This window comes from Chrysoperla carnea, chromosome 3, assembly GCF_905475395.1.
Source record: "Chrysoperla carnea chromosome 3, inChrCarn1.1, whole genome shotgun sequence".
Classification (NCBI taxonomy): domain Eukaryota; kingdom Metazoa; phylum Arthropoda; class Insecta; order Neuroptera; family Chrysopidae; genus Chrysoperla; species Chrysoperla carnea.
The window spans coordinates 9,525,152-9,549,222 of record NC_058339.1 but is presented as its reverse complement, the minus strand read 5'-3'; the positions used below and the strand labels follow the sequence as shown (position 1 = coordinate 9,549,222).

The following is a 24,071-nucleotide window of genomic DNA, read 5'->3' as shown; positions in this document are numbered from 1 at the left end:
AATTCGTAATTTTATATGGACTAATGTGTATATTCCTATTTCAATGGAAAATTAGTGAATGGGAACAATTTAATAATTATACATTTTATATGAATAAAGGATTCTTTTTTTTAAATTTTGTGGTTTTATTAATCCCTTAGCTTTTACCCGCCCGCTCCGCTTAGAAATTTTAAGTTTGAAGTACAAAAATCGGGTACATTTGTTGACTGGTCGATTAGTTTTTGAGATACGGACTAAAATCGATACAAATATTGCGATATCTCAGAAACTCTGCATCCAATCATTAAATTAACCTGATTTTTACACTTTTAGGATCAAAATTAGCCCATCCACTGAGTTTCTTCAAATTACAAAACAAAAATTTTTTTCCGACTTTCTCAAAAAACCCCTTGAAAAATTAGAAATGACAAAATTATTATTTATTTTACGATGACGGATTTCACAAAACCTTGTCTTAGTGCCATCTAGACCATAAAATTTTCAGCTTCCTAGTCCTTCAAATTCTAGAGATATATTGAACACTGTACTTGCCTTTTATACATATAGAGATTTGTGTTATTGCCAAAATTAAAGTTTAAAATAGAATGAATGTTTTACTTACCATCGCCATGTGACTTACCTAATACTACTAATTATTACTAATTAATTACGAAGTTATATAATTTTTGGCTCTCGCAATAAACTGGTCATGCTTGATGCTCACAGTTTAAAATAAATGTAGTTATCTTTATAAACCAAATCAAAACTTCTAAAGCCGCTAGAATCTGAAAGAATGGATTTGTTGATGCTTGTTTGAATCATTGGTAACTAGTTTGTACAACTTAAAGTAGTCCGGCTGTTGTGTAGTCAACTAGGCAATTTGTATGACGTAAATGTAATAAAATGCTCTACACATATCGTAAAAGCTTCAAAAACCAAAGTTTGCTTATGTTTTTTTTTTTTGAAAAGCGCCATGAGTATATATTATTCCAGAGATATTGCGTATTGTAATAGAATACAGATGTATTGCTAATTTAGGTTTAACAGATATAAATTATTCCGCATGCGCTGTTTGTTTATAATGCACTTCATTATTTTGGAGACACCACAAACAACCTTCTGTCGTAATTGTCCCCACACGTTCATTCACAGTCCTTGACTGTTATTAACAAGTGAAATTTACAAAATTTAAAAATCCCCGACAAATTTTTTGAGTACGAAACCTAAACTCGCACTTGAAACATAGCTAAGAACATTCTCCGTTAAATTACCTTTCAAACGAAACCAAAACAATTAAAATCGGTTGATCCGTTTAGGCGCTACGATGCCACAGACAGACTCACACACACATACATAGCGGTCAAACTTATAACACCCCTTTTTTTAGTTCGGAGGTTAAAAAAAAAAAAATAATAAAGAAAGGTTTTTATGATTGTAGACAACAAAATTCGAACGCATGAAAAAATAAATATATAAATTCATCAAACAAAAATCAACCATTACATAAATATTAAAAGTTTCTTCCTTATTTTATGCAGTTAAAAAATATTTTTCTGTTTTACATTTCAAACAAAAACTACAAAGTTTACACTGACACATCTTAATACTATAAAAAAAACATAAATTATATTGCAACCTTAGGTTTTGTTGGTGGGTCCTTTGGTGTTGGAGGAGGGATAGGTGTTTCTTTCTTTTCGCGTTCTTTATTCCACTCCCGTAATCCTTTTGGTAACGTAGTGTCTTCTTCAAACGAACCAGTTCCTTCGACAAACTCTTCATATGTTGATTTTTCAGGGAAAGGTCTGGCACCTAATAATTCAATCATATCATCGCGACTCAAAACTTCTTGTTTTAAAAGTCGTTCAGCAACTTTAGTTACGTTAGCACGATGACTTTCTAGAAGGTCTTTAGTACGAGTATATGCATTATTAATTAATGCTCGTACTTCTGAATCAATTAATTGTGCTGTACTTTCCGAATATGGTTTTTCTAAAACCATTTCTCCAGGTTGTGGCATATCAAAACTGACATTACCAACTTTTGTATTCATACCATAATGTACGACTTGAGCATAAGCGCTCTGGGTTACTTTCTTCAAATCATCTTGAGCGCCGGTAGTAATACGTCCAAAGAATAATTCCTCGGATACTCGTCCACCCAAAGCCATACACATTCGATCAAATAGTTGTTCTGTAGTATATAAGTATTGTTCTTTTGGTAAATATTGTGCATACCCTAATCCTTTTCCACGAGGTATAATTGAAACTTTTAATAATGGATCTGCATGTTCTAAAAACCATCCAGCGACTGCATGACCTGCCTCATGATAAGCAACAGTTTTCTTTTCTTCTGGTTGCAATACATTTGTTTTCTTCTCCATACCAGCCACTACTCTTTCAATTGCTTGTTCAAAATGTTTCATTATTATTGAATCTTTTAAGTCTCTAGCAGCAATTAAAGCAGCTTCATTACAAACATTCGCAATATCAGCTCCCGTAAATCCAGGTGTTAATGCCGCCATTTTTCTAGCTAAATCAAGTTTATCTAAGTTTGATTTTAAAGGCATTAAATGTACTTTAAAAATACTAGCTCTTCCTTTAATATCAGGGGCTGGTACGTATATTTGTCGATCGAAACGACCAGGTCGCATTAAAGCTTTATCTAAGATGTCAACACGATTTGTTGCTGCTAAGACAACCACATTTGTAGTTGTATTGAAACCATCCATTTCGACTAATAATTGATTTAAAGTATTTTCTTGTTCTGAATGACCTCCAAAACTTCTACCACCTCGCTTTCGACCAACAGCATCAATTTCATCGATAAAAAGAATACATGGTGCGTGTTTACGTGCCATTGCAAACATATCACGGACACGAGAAGGTCCTACTCCCACAAACATTTCAAGAAATTCAGAACCAGATACTGTTAAGAAAGGTACATTTGCTTCGCCAGCCGTAGCTTTAGCTAACAATGTCTTTCCCGTTCCAGGTGGGCCTATAAAAATATTCAATGTTGTTAAACCTGTTCAAATTAATCACAAACAAATTAGGTTACCTGTCAACATTGCCCCTTTAGGTATTTTAGCTCCTAAATCAATATACTGTTGAGGATTTTTAAGAAAATTAACAAATTCCATGATTTCAATTTTAGCTTCTTCACAGCCAGCTACATCTCTAAAAAAATAATTTTAATAATTTTATTCTCTAATTTTTATACTTTTTGCAAGAAAAACTTACTTAAATCGAACTCCAATCTCGTTTGGATTAATTAATTTCGCGGTAGATTCCATTACACCTCCAAACAGGCCACCACCTTTACGTCCTGCTCGACCAGTCATCATGTCCGCTGATCGTCGCATCATATACACTAAAAATCCAATGATTAATAATGATGGTAAAATACCAGAAACACTTGATAGTTCTAATTCTGTTTTATATATAACAGGAATATAATTTGCTGGTTCTATGTTCATATCAACTTGTGCACTTTCTAAATTTCTTTCAAAAGAATCCACACTTCCAATATTAAACCATAATACATTCTAAAAAAATAATACTCAAAAATAATTCCACAAATCTTACAAAGGGCAAATAGAAAGCACAGAAAGAAGAAGTATAAAGAATATTAGACAAATATTAAAAATTGAATTTTAAAATCAATAAAAATTGTTATTATTTCAATAAAAAAACCCTCGGCAAATTTTTCTGGTACAGAACCCTAAACTTGCACTTTAAACAAACCTAAAAACACTCTTCTTTAATCTCCTTTAAATTACCATTTTCCGTAGTCTTTTCCAAACTGAACCGATTTTTTGATGACCATCGCCATTTTTTTAGTTTTTTGGGTACGGATCCCTAAACTCGCACTTGAAACCTAAGCTAAGAACACTCTCCATTAAATTACCTCTAAAGGAATTTAAAAAAAATCAAAATCGGTTCATCCGTTTAGGCGCTACGATGCTACGATGCCACAGACAGAAAGACAGACATATGCACATAACGGTCAAACTTATAACACCGCATTTTTTATTTCGGGGGTTAAAAATAAATTCTATTTTCCGAGTCTTTTAGATTGGAACCAACCCTTAACAGCATTATAACCCGTAAACATACGTGATTTCTTTATTTCTTTTGTATTGAAATAGATACTCTTTTTTAAATTTTCACTTACCGCATTTTCCACAGTATTGCCAGGTGTTAACTTAACACGGACCCATTTTTTATTAACAACTTCTAATTTTTCCACAATACCACGCGATAAATAACTGTAAAATTTTAATTATAAACATAAAAAACATAAAATATACACTTTGAAAAAAATAAACGTATCGATTACCAGGGCTAAGTGAGTTTAAAATGTGTACCTTCAAGACTCGAAGAATAATTTATTTCGTCTATGGAATATTTTCGGAGATATAACGATATATTTGAATTTTAGTTAATCACTGCTTATAAAATCGATCGTATCTTGACGAAAAATGGAACGATTGATAAACATATGTCAAAATGGAGTGTGTTTTTCACTATTGGAAAACATTAAATTTTCCCCTTTTACAAATAGGCTTGAAACGATTACCATTAAAACACTTCGATTCTTAGAGTAGCACATCTTTAAGCTTATTTCTTTACCCTTAAAATATGCCCTATTAGAGCCCAAAAGGACTAAGGATATAAACAAATTTACCTATGCACAAATTCCTTCCATCCAATTTCTTTATAATTCATTTCCATATAAGCAAACATTCCTAATATTGATAATGCTCCAACAGCTCCAAACATTAACCACTTATCACGATCATTGTCGCCGAATGATTTACCACCACCTGGTCCACCCCTAAAATATTTATTTAACATTAGTCGTTAAAAATTGATACCACAAATTCAATGGTGGTTTAAGAATATTTTTTTAATACGAGAAAAAACTTCCGAAGGGGGCTTAAAACTCTTGTTGTGAGGGAATTCGCTTTGTTGGTAAGTCGGTACGATAAGAAGGTGAAAGAGTTTCCGAGTTTGAAAGAGCTGACACAGACAAGGTAAGAATTGAGGTGGAATGTATTTTCATTCAATTTTCATTTCATTTCATCTTTTGTCTTTTCATTCAATGAAATAAATTAGCAGAATCTGACAAATATGGTTTACATTTTTGTTACTCGTGGTTTTGGCATCTTTGCGTTAAACTCCCATATATATAATTTTTGTAGTTAGTAAGAGGTAGAAAATGTATGAGGGTGCTAAATTTATAGAAAAAGTGGATGCTATTTTATTACGCGCATTGCCTACTGTACAAGCTGAAAGTAGTAAATACTAACTTAATTACTATTTATTATATCGGATTTTTTGGATAATCGAATCAGATTTTTATCCAATAATTAATTTTAAGTAACAAATTAAAATATGAAATTTGAATTGCTTATTAAAAATTAACAAATAAAAATTATTTGGCGCTATTGAAATTTGGACTAGTGCCAAAATAATAATGAATAATTATTAATAAAAATTGAAGTAATTAGTTTTACCTAATTTATTTACTTTGTGATAAATTCTTCATGGTATCTTATTTTGATTTTGTAAAAGTCTATAACTATAGAGGCAAATAAAAGTGTGTATCTAGGCCCGGATTTACCATGCAGGTAGAGTAGGCACGTACCCAAAAGCGCGAAGTAACAAAAGAGCGTGCGCGTGGAAGTTTTTAAACAAAGATCAAATTAATGGACACAATGGTGATGAATCTGCCGAAGATATTACTTCTTCATTATCTGGTCGGAAAACATTCAGAGTCTTATATTTTGCAAGAATGTCTAGTAGTTATAGAGAGTTGTGGCTGAACTTCAAGAGGCGAGAATTGTACAGCAATTTTTATAATCAAATTTCTAAGCAATTTGATTACTGGTGAAAATAAAGCAAGTATGTTAGTAACGATATAATCTGGTGATTTAGAAAAGTGATTTTTTAATGAATGTATGTATTCATCTACGTTCTTATTCAACAACGATAATTCGGACCGTACAACTGCCCCCAATAACCAACACGATTTAACAGGTTCTAAGAAATAAAAAACTTGGAACTAAAGAATTGACAAAAGGTCTTTATTAATAGATTTTTATGACGGAGGGTGGTAATTTTTGAAACTGCCAAAATTTCTGAATCCCCCTCGTCGTACATCACTACTTTCATCGTTGTACAGAGTGTCCCAGCAGTAACAGGTGCCTTTATTGCATCACGTAGAAAATAAAGTTCTTTTCAATTTTGTACCCGATGCACATACATCCGCCCCTTCCTACACATTCCCACAATTGCACACGTATGCATAAATACACGCAAACATAACGTTGATGCTCTCGCGTCCCACAACCGCAGCTTCTTACTATTGTCCCTCCCCCCCCCACTATCTTTTTGCTATAGCGCGCTTCTGATTGGTTGCCTATTTTAATTAATAGCTAATTATCTGTGCATCGCATAAAAAAATGGAAGAGGACTTTTCGTCTTAGAATTTTATTTTCTACCTAATACAATAAAAGCGTCCGTTACTCCTGAAACACCCTGTATAATGATAACATAATATTAAAAAGGAATAAATCTTACATAACTGCATCAATTATGTACCTACGTCATTAATGCATGTATATAATATAAAGATATGCATGAATGCAAAATGACTCATGCAATCAACATCAAAATAAATCAATATTGCGTCATTCACGTTTTTTTGAAATAATTACATAACAATAACATAAAAATTATCCCTAAAATTGAGACGATATTCCTTACAAAATTTAAGGAATGTAAATAAATTATTTTTGTAAATTTTTCTTAATTTTAAAATGAAAATTTTAAAAATTTTATCGAAATTATTTTGTTTACAAATTTGTTATTGAAAATTTACTAACCTTCCTCCAGGTCCACCAAATAAGCCGAACGACCATTGATCATACGGTTTGTTTGTTTGTCCAGGCGTTCTTCCAAGTGGAGGTGGTGGTATTGGTTTCGGTGGTTCTGTAGTTCGTTTAGCATCCTCTGCTTTTTTACCATCTTTTACAGCATCACTTGGTTTTGCTTTATCATCTTTCAATTCTTTTGCACCTGTTCTAGGTTTAAAGTATTTTTCAAAACCTTTTGGTGGTTTCTCACAGAATAATTTCCATTCTTGTAAAATATTTTCGAATCCATTAAAAAATGAGTTACGTTGTAAGATTTGTAAATTTTTGTTAAGCTACAAAATAATTATATAAAAATTACAACTTTCACTATAATTAATTTGATCAAATAATTAATGTTATCATCAAAAAATAAGATGTCATCATACCGCAACAAAATTTATTTCTCCATGATTTACACCTTTCCACAATAATTTCTCTACCCGTGTTACTGCTTGAAGTAAGCGATGTGCCATATCAATTTTGAAATATCCTGAAAATAATTATTTGTCACTATCTTCTACTACATAACGTACATAACCGTGCACTTGTTCAACTCCATTTGTGATTTATTTTCAATCAATTTTATGTTAGTACTGCTATCTATTTAAAACTAACGGAACTGGTTTTGATTGTATTAAACTTTCAAAAGCGATTCGACGACTCCCTGTTGGTTGTTGGTGGTATCCACAGATTATAATTTATTACATAGATAGGCAACTCTATGGTACATGAAATGTTGTCCAAAAAGCCCTCTGGAGAAAGGCACTTACAATAAACTATTTTTAAAAAAAATGGCGGGAATTAGGTATTATTCGAAATATTTCTATTCAGTTTATCATTTTTTTGTCTTCTAATTAAATAAAGCAGGGCTTCTTAAACTATGGGTCGCGACCCCATTTGGGGTCGCGTAGCAAAATTCTGGGGTCGCGAGAGGTAAAAATACAATTTAACAGAAAATGTTTTTTAACTTGTAAAATTATTGTTATAAAGATAAAATAACAATTATTGTAGATAAATATATCATAAAATCTTCTAGTTCGGAAAGATTGCTTGTACCTGCATTTCTATTAAGAGTATTATAATAACTTGAATAACATTTACTATGAATTATGAAATGTTATTGGAATTAATAAAAAACATAAATTTATTTTTGTCAATCTCTAAAAGCCGAAATAATCCCGAGAAATAATTATCAACAAAATTTTTAGGTATTATTGCTGAAGAAACAGCTTTAACACATATTAAATCCCAATATCGTTCAGCGATAAAAAATGTTGAAGAGATCTTACGCCCCGCAGTTTCAAAAATTCCACCAAGATTTGATTTGTTATGCAATAAAAAACAGGCACATCAATCTCATTAAATTTTTAACTTATACTATAATTTAATGCTTACCACGCAACTACTTGAATATATTCGAGAGAATTAAGCGGTCAGAATCCACTTTTATTTTTGAAACTATAATAAATACAATTTTATAATTTTTTGTGCAATTTTTAATTTTAGATTTTTGTATGTATATGTATATTGTTACCTAATAAATAAATCATCAAAAAATATTAATTTATTTTTCTTTTATATTTGTATGTGGTCGTCAAGAAACTCGCAATCATAAATGGGGTCGTGAATTACAAAAGTTTAAGAAGCCCTGAAATAAAGTGAAGTTTTTTTAAATAAAATAACAAATATGAATAAAATAATATTTGATTGCAATATTTGAAATAAAATAGCATATTTATTTTAATATTAACATTATTAATAACAATTAATTATTAGTTTGATGTAAGTTAAATGCAATTTAAAGCCATTTTATTTCGTTAATAGTCAATTATAATCACAATTAAACACTACCTAAATGTAATCAACACGATTAACAAGACCTAAGCGCTAAAATAAACTCAGTACATACCATAAAAAAATCGGAAAATAATATAAACAGACCTAAAACGACTAAATTACACTAATTAGTTAACAGGGGTATTACACTAATTAGTTAATGAAAACGGCCAAAATACTTAAATAATTCCACTACTCAAATAATCCACAAAATGTTAATAAAGACAATCATTGAGAACAAAGAAATTTAAGGAATTGTAATGACATGCAAACGAATTTTGAAAGATTGTTTATTTATTTAAAAATATATAAAATATTGTTTTCCCAACAACCATTGAAATGGATAAATTATTATCAAAACTTATAGATGGCCCTACACGAATATAACGTGTAGAGCCACCTTCAGAGAACGAAAATAGTAAAAATTTTACAGGGAGTTACAGATCTGTTTTAAATTAAAAACTGTAATCTGTGGTGGTACCTCTGTGTGCTCTAGAAGAATTGTATTGTATAAAAGAATCAATGATAGATGTATATATTTTACATTACAAATAAGAAGAATTAATAATTTACAATGTATTATTATTATGATTATTTTCTAAAAAAATACCCCATTCATAAATAATTTTTATTTATTTTTAATATCAATCTAATTTTGATTAATGTATTTGATTAATTTATAAATAAATATTTATAAATTGACTGATCTGAATGGATGAAGTCACGTGACTATTTGACACGGCGTGTGACAGTAGAAAAAAGAAAACGAAGTATTAATTATTTTTTCAGGCATGATGGCGCCAAATTATATGATAAAGTTTTGTGTTTATAAAATAATTTTATTAACATACACGCGAAAATTTTTAAGAGTGAATGACTAAAAATAATTTAATTTTCATAAAAAAAAAAACGTATTCATGATCGAAAAACAATCGGTCGGGGTGAGTGCATCCAACACAATAAAAGCGTGGAATGTGTAATGAGGACATATTGGTTATGCTGATGACAATCCATCATCAATGCACTTCGATATTAATTTTACCTGTTTAAAAATGATATTCACATAAATAATTAAACATAATTAATGATTATTTTAATCAATAAAAATTAATTTTAATATTCATTTATCGATTCATATATTATTGTTTTCATATAATAATTAAATCTGTGCAGAAAAATATGATCGAAATTATTCATTATATGGGTAAGGGGATGTGCGGGTATGATAGGGGTAACATGCTATAGGCCAGTTCGTCGATCTACCTGCCATCTGTATTGTCAATGTTGTTAGGCTTACCAAATGGAGTCTAATGGAGGATATAAATCGCAAATATATCAATTTTATCAATGTTAATAATGAAAAATCTTAATGGAAATGGTATATATTATATATTTATTATGTGTTCGGTAGTGGACGTTTTGTTAAAATTGTGTTCAAATATTGTTTGTGTTGATTTTATGCATGAAACCTGAAGAGCAAATGTTTACACTAGACATGGGAGACACCTCCACCAGCTCTGGGCCATCAAAATCTTTTTCCTCATTACTCATTTCTACGTTTTTATTTTAAAACAAAAGTGTTGTTCATCAAAATAAACCCATTTTACAATATTTATATATATTTACATTATTTTTGTTTACTATTTTTTTTTTTACACTTTGTGTCCTACCTATAAAAACGTATTTATTATTTGCATGTATAAAACTTCAAAAAAACTTCAATTCAATATTCGAATCCACTAAAATTGTCCGCTTTATTTTGATTTTATTTAGCAAATTAACAAATATATACTTGTAGTTTGAAAAAAAAAGCGATTGATAAATTTTTGAACTGTCCAAAAAATGGGATGTTTGTGTATAATGTGTTTATTATATTTGGTTTTAGAATTCTCAAAACATCACACTACTTCAAGAGAATAAATTCATAGCTATGTAGTAAGTAAAGCATGCTAAATTTTGTGTAGTTTACATACATTTTTTTATATTTTATTTGATATCTTTTCATATAAACTTTTTGTTTCTTTTATCTGGTTGTTATTGAATATTTCAGCTAAATTCTACATATTGTAGAGCCAGTAACACATAAATTATTGAATATATTTGATGAACGAATTCCAAATTTACTAAATATGAGACAAGAAAGTTTATAAACACAATTATTTACTAAAAATTGTAAACAATAGATAAACAATTTAAATGTCGTATTGAAAAGATCAAGTATATTCAAAGAATGTACACTTTTTTAATTCTTGTTTTGATTTTGAGCGCGAAAAGTTTGATCCTAAAGTAAAAATTAAAGAATTCTATGACATACTTTTTAAAATTGATATTGGTTTCCTATTTATTCTTGCAATAACAAATCTCGTCTAAACATATACTTTTTTACAATTTAAAATATGCTTTTTGCTTACACAATAGTTTGCTTTATGTTATAGTTAATTGGTCTTTTATGTTTAATGTTAATTTATTTTTTAATTTTTAAGTTATTATTAATTTAAGACAGATTTGAATATGATATAATTTGAATTATAGGTAGCGTGGTGACGTACAACGCGCACCACGACAACGCTGATATTTGAGGCGTTGCAGCATGTCTCAGAGAGCAAAGCGGCCAAACCGAACTGACGATGGCGCGGCCCCGACTAAGAGACGCAAATGTCGGCCGACGACGGAAGAAGAAGAAGCGGCCACCTTGGCTGCAACTTGGCAGCCACGTCCTCTTAACGATCTCAAAATATCCAGTATATATAATCGTAGTGCCACCGAACCACCTGCAGAACTATTCCGTAAAGATCTTATAAGCGCAATGAAATTACCAGACTCAGAACCGTTAGCAGCCGATGAATATTGGGTGATTACTGATCAATGGAAACAGGAATGGGAACGAGGTGTACAAGTTCCTGTCAATCCTGATTCATTACCAGAACCATGTGTTACTGTTGCCGCACATGGATCAACTACTCTTAAGCCGCACAACGAATTTAAATTGTGAGTACCCTTTTCTGATATTTTATTGTTTTACACATTTATGATTGTAAAATACATGATGTATGAAATTTCCTTCAAGTACTAACCGTGGATGTTTATTTACGACAAAAAAGTACTAGAATTGTAGTAATTAGCGATGAAACGGCAAATATTTGGATTATTATGAAGCGGTTTATACACAAATTTTAATTTATCATATAGTTTTTTTAGAAAGGGGTTTTGTACAAAAATTATATTCTTAGAGAGTGGTTTGTTCGATTCACGGGATCTTGTTGAAACAAGAGTGTTTAAAATTCGAATGGAATCATTAAGAATTTGTGGGCTAATCTGGATAAGGTTTTTCTAGATATACCAAATTAAACCAAGATATTCCATGTGAGTGTTGGAATCACTCCACGAGCACCAAGAAAGAGCCGGTCAATAATTTTGAGTTTTTGAATATCAATCTGATATCTTCTAGACAAATCCACGAAACGGGGTTCATAGATTGCTCTTTTTTCCAATTCAAGTATCACCAGCTTTAGATTTATCAAACTCAACAGCCACAATGTCACATCTTCTGGTTGACGACTCCTATTTTGAGCCTACTCAGCTCTTTAGCAATGTTACTTCGTACAGTGTGTTGAAGAATATTACATAGTAGTTCATTTCTGGGGCAGGAACCTAGTATTAATCTCCTTTAACTAAATCACTGTAACCTTTTTTCTTGAATCTCGCTGGGAGTAAGCCGAAAAGCAGCTAAAATTAAATCTGGCGAGAGTGGTTATTTTTTATTCACATTATTCTCAACCTATAACCGCACTTATTGTTCTCTTTAGCTTTATAGTTTTTCAATTTACAAGATACACTTATAGATTCGGTTAGACCAGCAGCTTCGACTTCCATCCAAGACACTTGCTTCGTGAAGCATACTTTCAACAATATGATTATTCGAGTATTGTAAAATTTTTAACTTGAGCTGAAACTTACGTTTAAATAAATCCACGCATGTGCAGTTTTTTATGAAACCAAATGTAACTATACACATTTGTGGCTGCTATACATCGATTATTATGAATTGCTCCAGTTCGTGGAAGAATACTAAATAGAGGGTGCCGGATTATTTGAATGTTTGGATTACTGGATTGAATAGAAAAATTTTTAATAAATATGGCACAAAAGTAATCTTTTTTTGGTAATTATTTTTATAAAATTCGATTGCCAGGGATGCCGGATTATATGACATTTCGGTCTATTGAAGTACCGTATTAGTGAGATATCGATTCTATCGTCTTCTTCTAAAAATATTTATTTAGAAGACGATAGTTTCTGAAGAAGTTCCAGTAAGGAAAGTAACGAAACGTCCAACGAATGATCGAAGATTGATTCTAGTTGTTTTTTTGTCCATCTCCCTGTGAATTATTCATTTTAAATAAATAACAATATTTCCAGCTCGTCAAAATAGCCGTATACGAAGTGACAGCTAATTGTCAGGCAAATTTCTTTTATTACTAATATAACCGCAAAACTGTATGTGAAGAAGTTACCATTGAAGGCTTTAAGAATCATGCCTTCAAGATTATTTTATACTGTTGTACTTTTATTATAGTAAAGAAAAACCTCCTTATAAACTAACAATCGATTTACAAACTATTTAACAACTTTCGTTAGTTTCCAAGAAAATAAGTTTATGAAAAAAAGTTCATCGTAGTTCTTGAGCGATTTAATTTCGATTATGAATTTTGTAATTCAGTAATCAAAAAATGGGAATTAAAAAAAACGTAATTTTGTTCACAAAAAATCATAAATACGTCTATTAATTAATTTAAATTTCCTAAATTAATCTTTAGGAAATCACTAGTGCTAAATTGGAATGATAAGCACAATCAGGCTTAATTCAAAGAGAAATTCTATGTGGTTGGCTGTTACAAAACACTACAACGGAAATTCAAAATTTTCCTACCTATAGAGCTCACCATAATCATTAGAAGACTTATTTTCTTGTAAACGTTTTTTAAGATTATGTATAATAATAATCATTAAAAAAAATTCTGTAGCATAATTAAAAAGTCATAGGTATAATTAATTTTATTATTAATTAATAAAATTCGATTAATTTTCTACGATTATGACTCAAAAAACTAAATTAAAATTTAAATATCAATAATATATATTTTTTAAAAATGATGAGGTACAAAAATGATTATTTGTATTACAGTCCGAAAAATAAATACATCCGTATAACAAAAGATGAACAATTTATACCTGAAGAACATTATTTATCAAAAGCGGCATCACGTGCTGACGCAGCATGCTCTTACGATTTAGACGAATGCGATGCTGCTTGGTTGCGTTTAGTGAATGGAGAACGAGCATTAGCTGGATTACCACCAATAACTGAAGAACAATTAGAACGTGTTATCGAAGAATTAGAAGTACATTGTTGGGATAGAATACAAACAATTATTAAAAGTGAGGAGGGTCTCGGTATTGAATTCGATGAAAATGTTATTTGCGATGTATGTAGATCACCAGATAGTGAGGAGGGTAATGAAATGGTTTTTTGTGATAGTTGTAATATATGCGTTCATCAAGCATGTTATGGTATTACGAAAATACCACCAGGTCAATGGCTTTGTCGTACGTGTGCACTTAGCCAACGGCCTGATTGTCTATTATGTCCGAATAAAGGTGGTGCCATGAAATGTACACGATCTGGTCAAAAATGGGCACACGTATCTTGTGCATTATGGATACCAGAAGTAAGTATAGGTTGTGTCGAAAAAATGGAACCTATAACAAAAATATCAAGTATACCTCAAAGTCGATGGGCTCTTATTTGTGTATTATGTCGTGAGCGAGTTGGTGCTTGTATCCAATGTTCGGTAAAGACTTGTAAAACAGCGTACCATGTGACATGTGCATTTAAACATGGATTAGAAATGCGTGCAATTATTGAAGATGAAAATGCGGAAGATGGTGTGAAATTACGTTCATATTGTCAAAAACATAGTGTTTCAAGTAAAAAAGAGAAAAGTGTGTGTTCAGGGTCTGAAGATGATGATTGTAAACGTAAAAAACGAAAAGATATGACATCTGAAGAAAAGAATCAAGCAAGAGCTGCTCGATTACATGAAATTGAAGCAGAATTTGATAAACATGTTTCACCTAAAGATGTGGGCACTTCACCAGGTGTCGATGCTGAAGGTATTCAATATATTTATTGTTATTGGAAATTAAAACGTCGTGCGGGACATAATAAACCATTATTACCTCCTAAATTTGAAGATGTTGATATGCTTTCACACAAACAAGAACAAGCGGATCTAGAAAAAATGAAAACGTTTGTTCAATTGCGTCAAGACTTGGAGCGAGTAAGGAATCTCTGTTATATGGTAAGTCGACGCGAGAAATTATCGCGAACGTATTTCCGTATGCGGGAACAAACGTTTCATAAACAAGTGGCTGTGCTCACAGACACAAACAGTGGAATTACTGCTTCTGTTGAAGATGCAGTTATTGAAGCAAACCATGGACCATCTATTTATGATCGCTTATATTCTCATGTAAAAGCAGAAGATCATACAAACGATTTCGAAACTATTTTAGCTCGAATAGCGGGTATTAAATCACCATATGAATCATCTGATGAAAAAATTAATGGCCTTCTTAAAACAGACAAAAAGGAAAATCCCTATAAAAAATTGTACTTTAATGGTTCATCAAAGAGACGAAGTGGAAGTGTTTACGGAAGTAGTTACTCTGGTACAAGTGGCAGTGAAGTTGATATAAAAATAAAACGCTCAACGAGTACTGAAGAAGACAAATCAGTGCTTACATTGAGTGCCAAGAAAACTTTAACACCTAGTGCAAATAAAAGACGTAATAGTGTTAAAACAAAGAAACGTCGAAGAGGTAGACCTAGTCTTAATTCTCGTGTACATTTAGACAGTTCAAGTGAAGAAGATATTACTACAAAGGACAATAAAGTGCAATCGCGCAATCGTACTTTAAGACAAATGGTGAGTGAAATTGGTGATGGTGTATCCGCCACTGATAGTGACGATATTATGTTAGTGAGCTCATCAAATAAAACCATTGACACAAAGACATATAAACAAATATATTCTGATAGTGATAGTTCTGATAGTTCCGACAAAGATGATCGAAATGAAGATCGATCATCAAATGCTGCTAGTGATTCTCAACAACAACCATTTAGAACGAAAGCAGCTGTTAAAGAATTCTCACAACAATCAAAACCAAGCAATATAACTAATAAAAAGAAGACAACCACGCCGACTCCAGCAGTTACACCATCTGTGCCTGAAAGTGCTGGTGAAAAAGATGCTAAAGATAAAGAAAAGGACAAGGATAAAGAAAAAGAAAATGTTAAGTCCACGAAGAAAAAGCCATCTGATTTAATTGTTCCACAAAGACAAGCAGCTAAGAAAGCATCTGAAAATATGCGATCAACCACAACTTCAAGAACGAAAGATCAACCAACTACTGAAACAGAAATCACTAAACCTGAAATTAAATTAAATGAAGAAGTGGTAGTAAAACCAATAAAACCGAAACCTTCTAATAAAACAATTAAAAACAAAGATACTAAAGATACTAAAGATAAAGAACCAATAAAAGAACCAACAAAATTGACAAAAGATACCAAAGCTTCAAGTAATGTTGATGTATTTGATCTTGGTAAAGAGTTAGACAAAGAAGAAATGCAAGAAATCTTAGCATATGTACCACAAAGACAAGCTGCAAAGAAAGCTGCAGAACATATTAAAAGTGGTCTTGGTAAACCTGGTGCTGCTCCTACCGTTGAGGCCGAACCAGATTCTAAACCTGAAAAATTAAAGAAAGATGTTAAAGATGTTAAAGAAGTTAAAGAAGTAAAAGAAGTTGAAATAACTAAAACAAAGAAGGAACCGGAGCCAGTAGCAAAGGCCAAACCAGAACCAGTTAAAGTAGAAAAGAAAGTTGTAGAAAAGAAAGTACAACCTCCTAGTTCATCGTCGTCTTCCTCATCATGTTCTTCCACAGATTCCACAACAAGTAGTAGTTCTGATAGTGAGTCTGATTCATCTCCTAAAAGTGATACAGGTACTAAACGACCATCTCCGGTACCACCTAAGGGCAATACTGCCAAAGACTGGCCCTTTCTTGACAAGGGATCTAAGTCTGCCGCTATATTGCCCAGTACCGACAGTAGTAGCACCTCCGACGAGAGCGATGGTGAAAAATTACCACCAACGACCACTAAAAAACGAATTAGTACCGATTCAAAACCAGACACAAAATCTAAAGTCGTTAAGGGAGTTAAGAAACCCGACACAACAACAGCAACAGCACCTCAACCAAAACAAAAATCAACGCCAACAGTTCGAGATGATGAATCACCCTCAAAATTGGCTGGAAAGAAATTCGACAGTGCGCCTGAGAAGAAGCTTAAAACTTCCGATGGGCGGCCTGAAGTTGAATTTCAGCCGCCATCTATTGAGGGAGAGGAATCACGAAGAACAACAACTGCGAAAGCTAAACAACAGCCACCAGCAAGAACACGAAGCAAGAGGGCGAGTAACGCGAGTGATAGGATCGGAGATGCTGCTAGCAGGACAAGAGATTCTTCTTCTAGCCAACAGAGGAGTAGTGTGGACCGACAATCTAACAGTCCCGAACGACTTAAGAAAGACCAATCCAAACCTGAAATTAGGAAGAGAAAATCAAGTACAGTGGAAAATACCGCTGTGCACAATGAAATTGATAAGTCAAAGTCTACCAACACCGTTACCATCGAGAAAACGAGCCTCAAGCCCAGTCAACTTTCTCCTACGGTCCGGAAAACGGACAAGAAGCTAAATGAGAAAATAATTTCGAAGACTGAAGATGTTGTACAAGTTAGTAGCATTTTAGAAAAAGAAATCATGGAACGTAAAGCAGGTCGTGGCGGTAATGAAATTACAGTTGGTAAGACTGCAAAGAATACATTAAATAAATTATTAGAAAAACGAGATAAACAAGTAAAAGGTAACGATAAAATAACAATCAATAATGAAATAACAATAACAACTGAAAAACGTGAGGATAGACTTAGTCGATCCACGACAAAGAAATCTAAATTAGAAGATGCAATCAAAGATCGTGAAAATACTTCAAGTCAACAATTGAAAAAATCACCAATGAAAACATTAAAAGATCAAAATGAAATAACAACAACAATCAAAGAATCTGCGATTGAAATTGAGGAGAAAGTAACTCCAAAATCAAAGAATAAAAAATTAGACGAAACTACAACGGCTACGGTTGAACCACTTTCGAATAAAACAAATTTCAATACAGATATTTATTTCAGTAAGGATAATAATAAAATGGATATTGAAAATGAAATTAAAGAAGAAATTACCTTGATTGATAGTAAAGATGAACCAAAACCACCAACACCAACGCCACAAGAAATTGAGCCTATTCCACAACCAATTGAACAACCAGCAGAAATAGTTAAAATACAAGAGGACATAAAAATTCCACCTGAACCAGAAATTATTCCAAATGATATTGATATTAATCAATACCCAACACGATCAATATTTTCACCACAACCTTCTGTTAAAGATATTTCTGGTCCTAATGAAACTAATTTCGAAATGAATGAATTCGATAATGATATAATTACAGATGAAACGCCAGATGATACCTTTGGCATCGAGAAAGATGAAATACGTCAAACGTCATTTACATTTGGCGGTAATGCTGATAATTCTTCATTATTTAAAGAAGATTCTAAAGAAGATAGTGCAAGAGAGACATTAAATCTTGTTGAAAAACTACGAATGGGATTGTCAAAGAAATCTACTAGTAGTAATCAAGCAGAAGATATGGAATTAGAGCCCAAAATTGAGGAAGATCTATCGAGTAAGAAACCAACTGATGAATATAAAGAACAAATTCCTCCAGTTCCAGTTGTTGAACCTATTGTTGAACCAATCGTTATCGACGAGAAACCACAAGATCAACAACAAACTGAAATGTTAATGCCAACAAATGATATATGCAGTAATACGCCAGAACAAACTATTGCAGAACAATCAATTGAAAACCTTCATCAACAAGTGCCGATTTTACCACCTGATTTACCATATATTAATGAAAATGCATCTGGCTATGATTCTGGTGTATATTCTGGTGAACCAATGAAAGACATATCAGCTGAAACACAAGCAGAATTAGCAGCTCAAAATACTGATCATTGGATGCCAGAGACAAATTTCCAACCTCAAGATATGGAGTTAGAGCCTCAACCGTTACTTCCTGACAATGAGAAGGTATGTGTTTATCAATTAATAATTATAAGCAATTTTTATATATTTAGTTAATCAATTCTAATTTGAAAATAGTTTCAAACGGTGGTAATTCTTAGGATTTATGAATGAAGGCCTAATTTATTCCAATGCAACATGTACATGAATGATTCTACGTTAAGAGATTTTTTAACGGTCATGGAGGCATAATTTTTTTAGAGATGCCACGATTAATAAATTGCCCGAATACCGTAGATGAATACTCGTAGCATCTTTAGTTAAATCTAATATTTCGAAAATTATTTATTAACAAATTGAAGTGTATTGAATTCTCCAAGCAAAAAAAAAAAACATTTTTTTAAATGTTTTCGAAATCAAATTTAGGAAGTAAAAAAATTAAATATATTATTGTTTGTTTTAAAAATTCAAAATACTTTTTACTAAGTAATTCGATACAAAATTTTGAACTTATATATTTCCTCATTTATAAAAAAATCAAAGCCAGAGACCTTTTGTGGATTTTTTTCAGCTTGTGTTTATGTATTACAAAACGATTTCAGCTAGGGAAAAAAAGTCGATGATGCCGTCGAATCGAAGGATTACGATTTTTTTATCCTTTTTCATTAAAGTTCAACATTGATTGTATTTTATTGAAGTTACGCTGGCGGAGAGTCATTAAAATGACTCTAAAAAGCACAAAATTTTTCGTTTTAAATCATTTTCTTCTGACTTGTTTCTCAAAAAAGTTAGAAAGTTTTTTGGTTTAAATATTTAAAAAAATATATAATTTTGATTCTCAAATTCCAATTTGATTGATTTCAACTTCTATTATAGTTATTATTAATTAATCCGCGTTCAAAGTAAATCTTTTACAGCGAATTAACCATCAATTTGAATTTATAGGATATGCATTCACAATTACCAAATTGTCCCACAATGGAATCAACCGAACATCAATTATTGAGTCAACAGATACCAGTGAGTGAATGTATGACAATGCCACCAATGATATCAAACTCACCATATCAAGAAATACCAAATCCAGCTAAATGGAATGAAAGTGAAATGATGCCAGAACGTAGATCATCATCTTCTTCGATAGCTTCATCTTCATCAGAAATATCACGTCGAAATGATGAAAATGAAATTTCAAAACGTGAAGAACAATTAATGCTAGCATTGCATCCGTCTTTAGATATGGCATATTCTAATTTACACCAACAATTTCCGCTTGCACCAATTAATGATCAATTAACATATCATCCATTTTCGGAAGCATCGCCATTTGTTAGTGGCCCTATGGGTGGTCCTGTGTCGTTACTACCCTCGCAACAAATCAATACACAAATACCGTTTCCATCACCTGTGTTTCCACCATCATTTGGAACAAATTTTCCTTCAGCTCATGCAGTATTACAACAAGTTCAAAAACCTCCAGAAGAATCACATCATTTTCAATCACCATGTACAGCTGCATTTACTTCATCGTCACATAATATTGCCTTTACTGCAGCTATGGTGTCTAAACCTGAACCAGCTACAGCCATGGAAGATGATCCACCATTATCATCTCCAGTTCAGCCATCACCTTCACCAATATTAAATAATATTAATGAAATGAATCATAGATCACCTAGTCCAATTACAACGCCCTTACCTAAAACAACTCCAACTAATACAGCTGGTAAAAAATCACCAACAAAACCAACACGAAGTTCTGCAAGAGTTGTTAGCCAGCAAGGTAAATCACCCGGTAAAAGTCCTGGTAAATCTCCACGACAAATGGAGGTACAAGCTAAAACAACAACACAGAATAGAAAACGTGATAATAATCGTGGTAATCGAAATGCAACGACAGCTAGAGGACGAGGGCGGGGCAGAGGGCGTGGCCGAGGCGGTCATCAACTTACTAGCCATATAGATTCCGAATATAATACAATACATAATAAATTGATTGGTACCGTTTATGACTTAGATTTTGATGAGGATATAGCTGGTGAAAGTGTTGAAAACTTACGAACTATGCGTGAACGTAGACGTTCAACTGATTTACATGATAGAAAGGAAGGTAATTCGTATCTAGCTAGAGATTCTTCAATATCACCTAGATTTTCGAGTCCGACTCAGAATAGTAAAACACGTTCATCTTATGTTAATGACTTAAGAGATCTTCGACCACCAACTCCAGTTACTGACCTACCGTCGCTTAGTTCTGTTTCATCTCAACCACAATCATTCCCAGATATGGTTCAACCCGTTTTACCAGGACCAGTTGATATGCGTACATATAGTGGAGCATACGAACCTTCTTCTGCAAGTTCAGAAACATTAAGTAATCAACAATTATTGGGTGCTTTTGCTAGTGGCACAGCAGATCATCCAATATCAGAAAATATAGATGAAGATCTCGAAAAAGAATTACACACTGCGTTAGCGGCAAGTACTGTACGACCAGACCCACCAATAAGTATTAGTAACAGTGAAACTCCGACATTAAAAGCTACATTATCGGAATCTAGAAATCAATTAAAGGTGAAAATCAAAGGACCATTTTTGGATGCAAATTATGCATCAACCGTTGCTCCACCACAACAATCTATCGTTGAACCGATTGTTGTTACTAGTAATAACTTTGCAAACAACGCAAATCTATCTGTGGGCGCTTCTGTGTCGTCTTCCGGCACATCGAATTTACGTCGAATGCGTAAAAAAGAATTATTACGTCAATATCAAACACAAGATATGAATATGGATGAACCAATTACAGGTATTACAGGTGGACAATCAATAGTTCCTGCTACAGCTCCACTTGTAAATAGGACTGTGATTACTATACCAAAAGCTGTCGCCTCCATGACGAGTATTCCTACAAAAGAGGATTATAAGGCTGTTGTAGATGCTAATATGGAGAAGAAGAAGAGAAAAGAAAAAGGAAATATGAGTAGCACAGCTCATGATTTTAGACACTTAGACATTTTACCAGATGACGATCTTGATATGCCTGAAAGAAGGAGAAGCATTGGTTCAAATGGTAGCAACGCCTCTGGAAGCGGTGGTATTAATATTGATGTTTATAATAAACGCCGGGGTGGTAGAAATACTGTACGGCCTCCACCAACGCCACAACCTACAGCACCAAAACTGAAAATCAAAATTGGTTCAGATGGTGTTGCAACCAGTATGGATGATAAACGATGCAGGACACGGCCACCTAAAAAACGGTTAGCAGCAAATAATCAAGTAATATTTGAAACAATCAAACGTGATAGTATGGACTACAGACGGAAAGTTATGGAAAGTTTTGATGAACAGAAAGAAAGAAAGAGTAGCAAATCATCAAAAAGTGGTAAAAAGAAGAGGAAAAAGAAGAAAGAACCTCAAGTAGAAATAATAAATAATGACAATGGTAATACTCCAAAATTAATAATACGTTTCGGTGGTAAAAAGAAGGACGATAATTGTAGTAATAATAGTAGTGTTGAAAAAAGTACATTTATAGTGACGGGAGCGGTAAATCCAGCACCTCGGACCGAACAAGCGTCAGATAGTAGAACGGCTGCACCGCCTTCTTCATCTGACCGTCTACCCTCCTTACAAGACAATACTAGTGGTAGTGTTTCAGCTCTCCGTAAAGTGCGTGCTGCAAAAGTGACTCCCATTAGATTAAAAATAGCTCGCTGTCATAAGGGTACAGGGTATGTGATGAAAACAGCAAATACAGATACAGCGCTGTTGGACTCATCAAGGACATCACCGGTTATGGATGATCAGGACGAGGAAGCGGAAGTTCCTCTTCCTTTACCTCTTGATCCTCTAGCACCTGATCCACTCGCTTTACCAGAGTTAGATAAAGAATTGACATTAACAAATAGTGCTGTCAGTGGTGATACTGTAGATTTAGGTAATAATGCACCACCGGCAGTTGTCCTTGAGCCGACACATGACACAAGTCACACGCCTTTACCCCTCAATAAAGATTGCGAGGTTAGGTGATAATGTGTATCATAATAATTTCTCTGTATTATATTTAGGTTTACAATTATATACATATTATATATATATATATAAAAATGATTAAAGACGTTAGTTCGTATGTAATCACAAGGTGATGTTCCGTGAACGGGGACTTGTACCAAGTACACACTAGAAAAGTATTGAAGTATTCAGTGTTTTCACTTTGTTTTAGATCACGTTGTTAAATGCTGTCATAGTGAATGTTTTTAGATTAGCGCATCTTTTGCACAGTTCACTTTTCTATTGAATTCAACGTAATTTTTCTTTTAAATTATTTTATTTATTATTTTTAAGTGAAAAATATTTATTCGAACGCAACGCATAAAACTCATTTTATACATAATTCAGACAATTGATAACGACATTTGTTTTTTTACAATTATATATTTTTTTGTCGTAATTAATTTCAAAAGAGCATTACCGTATTTTTAATTAAAATTTTATTTATATGTTGCAAATTTTATTTTATATTTTGATTATTATTTGATATTCTATAATCTTTTATACGGGTGATTTTATACACGGAAATAGTCGATTATTGAAAAATATTTCTAAATTTTTTACTATAATTATTTTATGAATAATATTAGAATCTATTTATTGTACTATCCACTTCGAAAGTTCTTACCACATTAATACGACGAAGTATTTTAAAGTAAATACCACACTCATGAGATTAAAAAAATTAAAATATTACATGATATTTCTACACATTTACCTTCAACATCTCTAGTGAGAAGAACGTGTACTTATACACTCTCTTATCAAACTTTCGAAGTAGGTATTACAAAAAATAATGATTGTCACTCTTATACAAAGTGAGATTATCTGATAAGTTGTGTAAAAACATCCACTCGCCTTTCAGTCGAGTTCATCAAGCCTGTCAGCTCGAGCGTTGATTATTATTACTTTGGTACTAATTTTAGCGCCGTTTTAATATAAGATCATGTAACCTCACAATCATCAGTAAAATCTCACTTTCAGACTATTTTAAATAAGTAAAAAAAATTTTTTTAATCAATTTTATTAACAATATTTATTAATTTATTTTT

General features: G+C 32.3%; 2 protein-coding genes across 4 annotated transcripts; one reads left to right on the top strand and one right to left on the bottom strand.

Annotated features, from left to right (window-relative positions):
• Positions 1–1,525: 1,525 nt before the first annotated feature.
• LOC123295732 (AFG3-like protein 2) lies at positions 1,526–7,532 on the bottom strand. The gene is made up of 7 exons (XM_044877174.1): positions 7,285–7,532; positions 6,869–7,191; positions 4,666–4,815; positions 4,153–4,246; positions 3,219–3,523; positions 3,037–3,155; positions 1,526–2,976 (listed from the first exon to the last, which is right to left on the bottom strand). The coding sequence occupies exons 1-7, from the start codon at positions 7,369–7,371 to the stop codon at positions 1,604–1,606; spliced, it is 2,451 nt and encodes an 816-aa protein (XP_044733109.1). The 5' UTR covers positions 7,372–7,532; the 3' UTR covers positions 1,526–1,603.
• A 2,064-nt stretch (positions 7,533–9,596) lies between these two features.
• On the top strand, positions 9,597–23,226 carry LOC123295726 (PHD finger protein rhinoceros). Of its 3 annotated transcripts, none has more exons than XM_044877161.1 (5): positions 9,597–9,675; positions 10,620–10,669; positions 11,267–11,722; positions 13,920–19,029; positions 19,909–23,226. In XM_044877161.1, exons 3-5 carry the CDS (start codon positions 11,325–11,327, stop codon positions 22,996–22,998), a joined length of 8,598 nt encoding a protein of 2,865 aa, XP_044733096.1. In that variant the 5' UTR covers positions 9,597–9,675; positions 10,620–10,669; positions 11,267–11,324; the 3' UTR covers positions 22,999–23,226. The 3 variants fall into 3 exon arrangements, with proteins under 3 accessions (XP_044733096.1, XP_044733098.1, XP_044733097.1); XM_044877162.1 differs by lacking the exon at positions 9,597–9,675 and adding an exon at positions 10,032–10,112; XM_044877163.1 differs by lacking the exons at positions 9,597–9,675; positions 10,620–10,669 and adding an exon at positions 10,021–10,112.
• Positions 23,227–24,071: the final 845 nt, after the last annotated feature.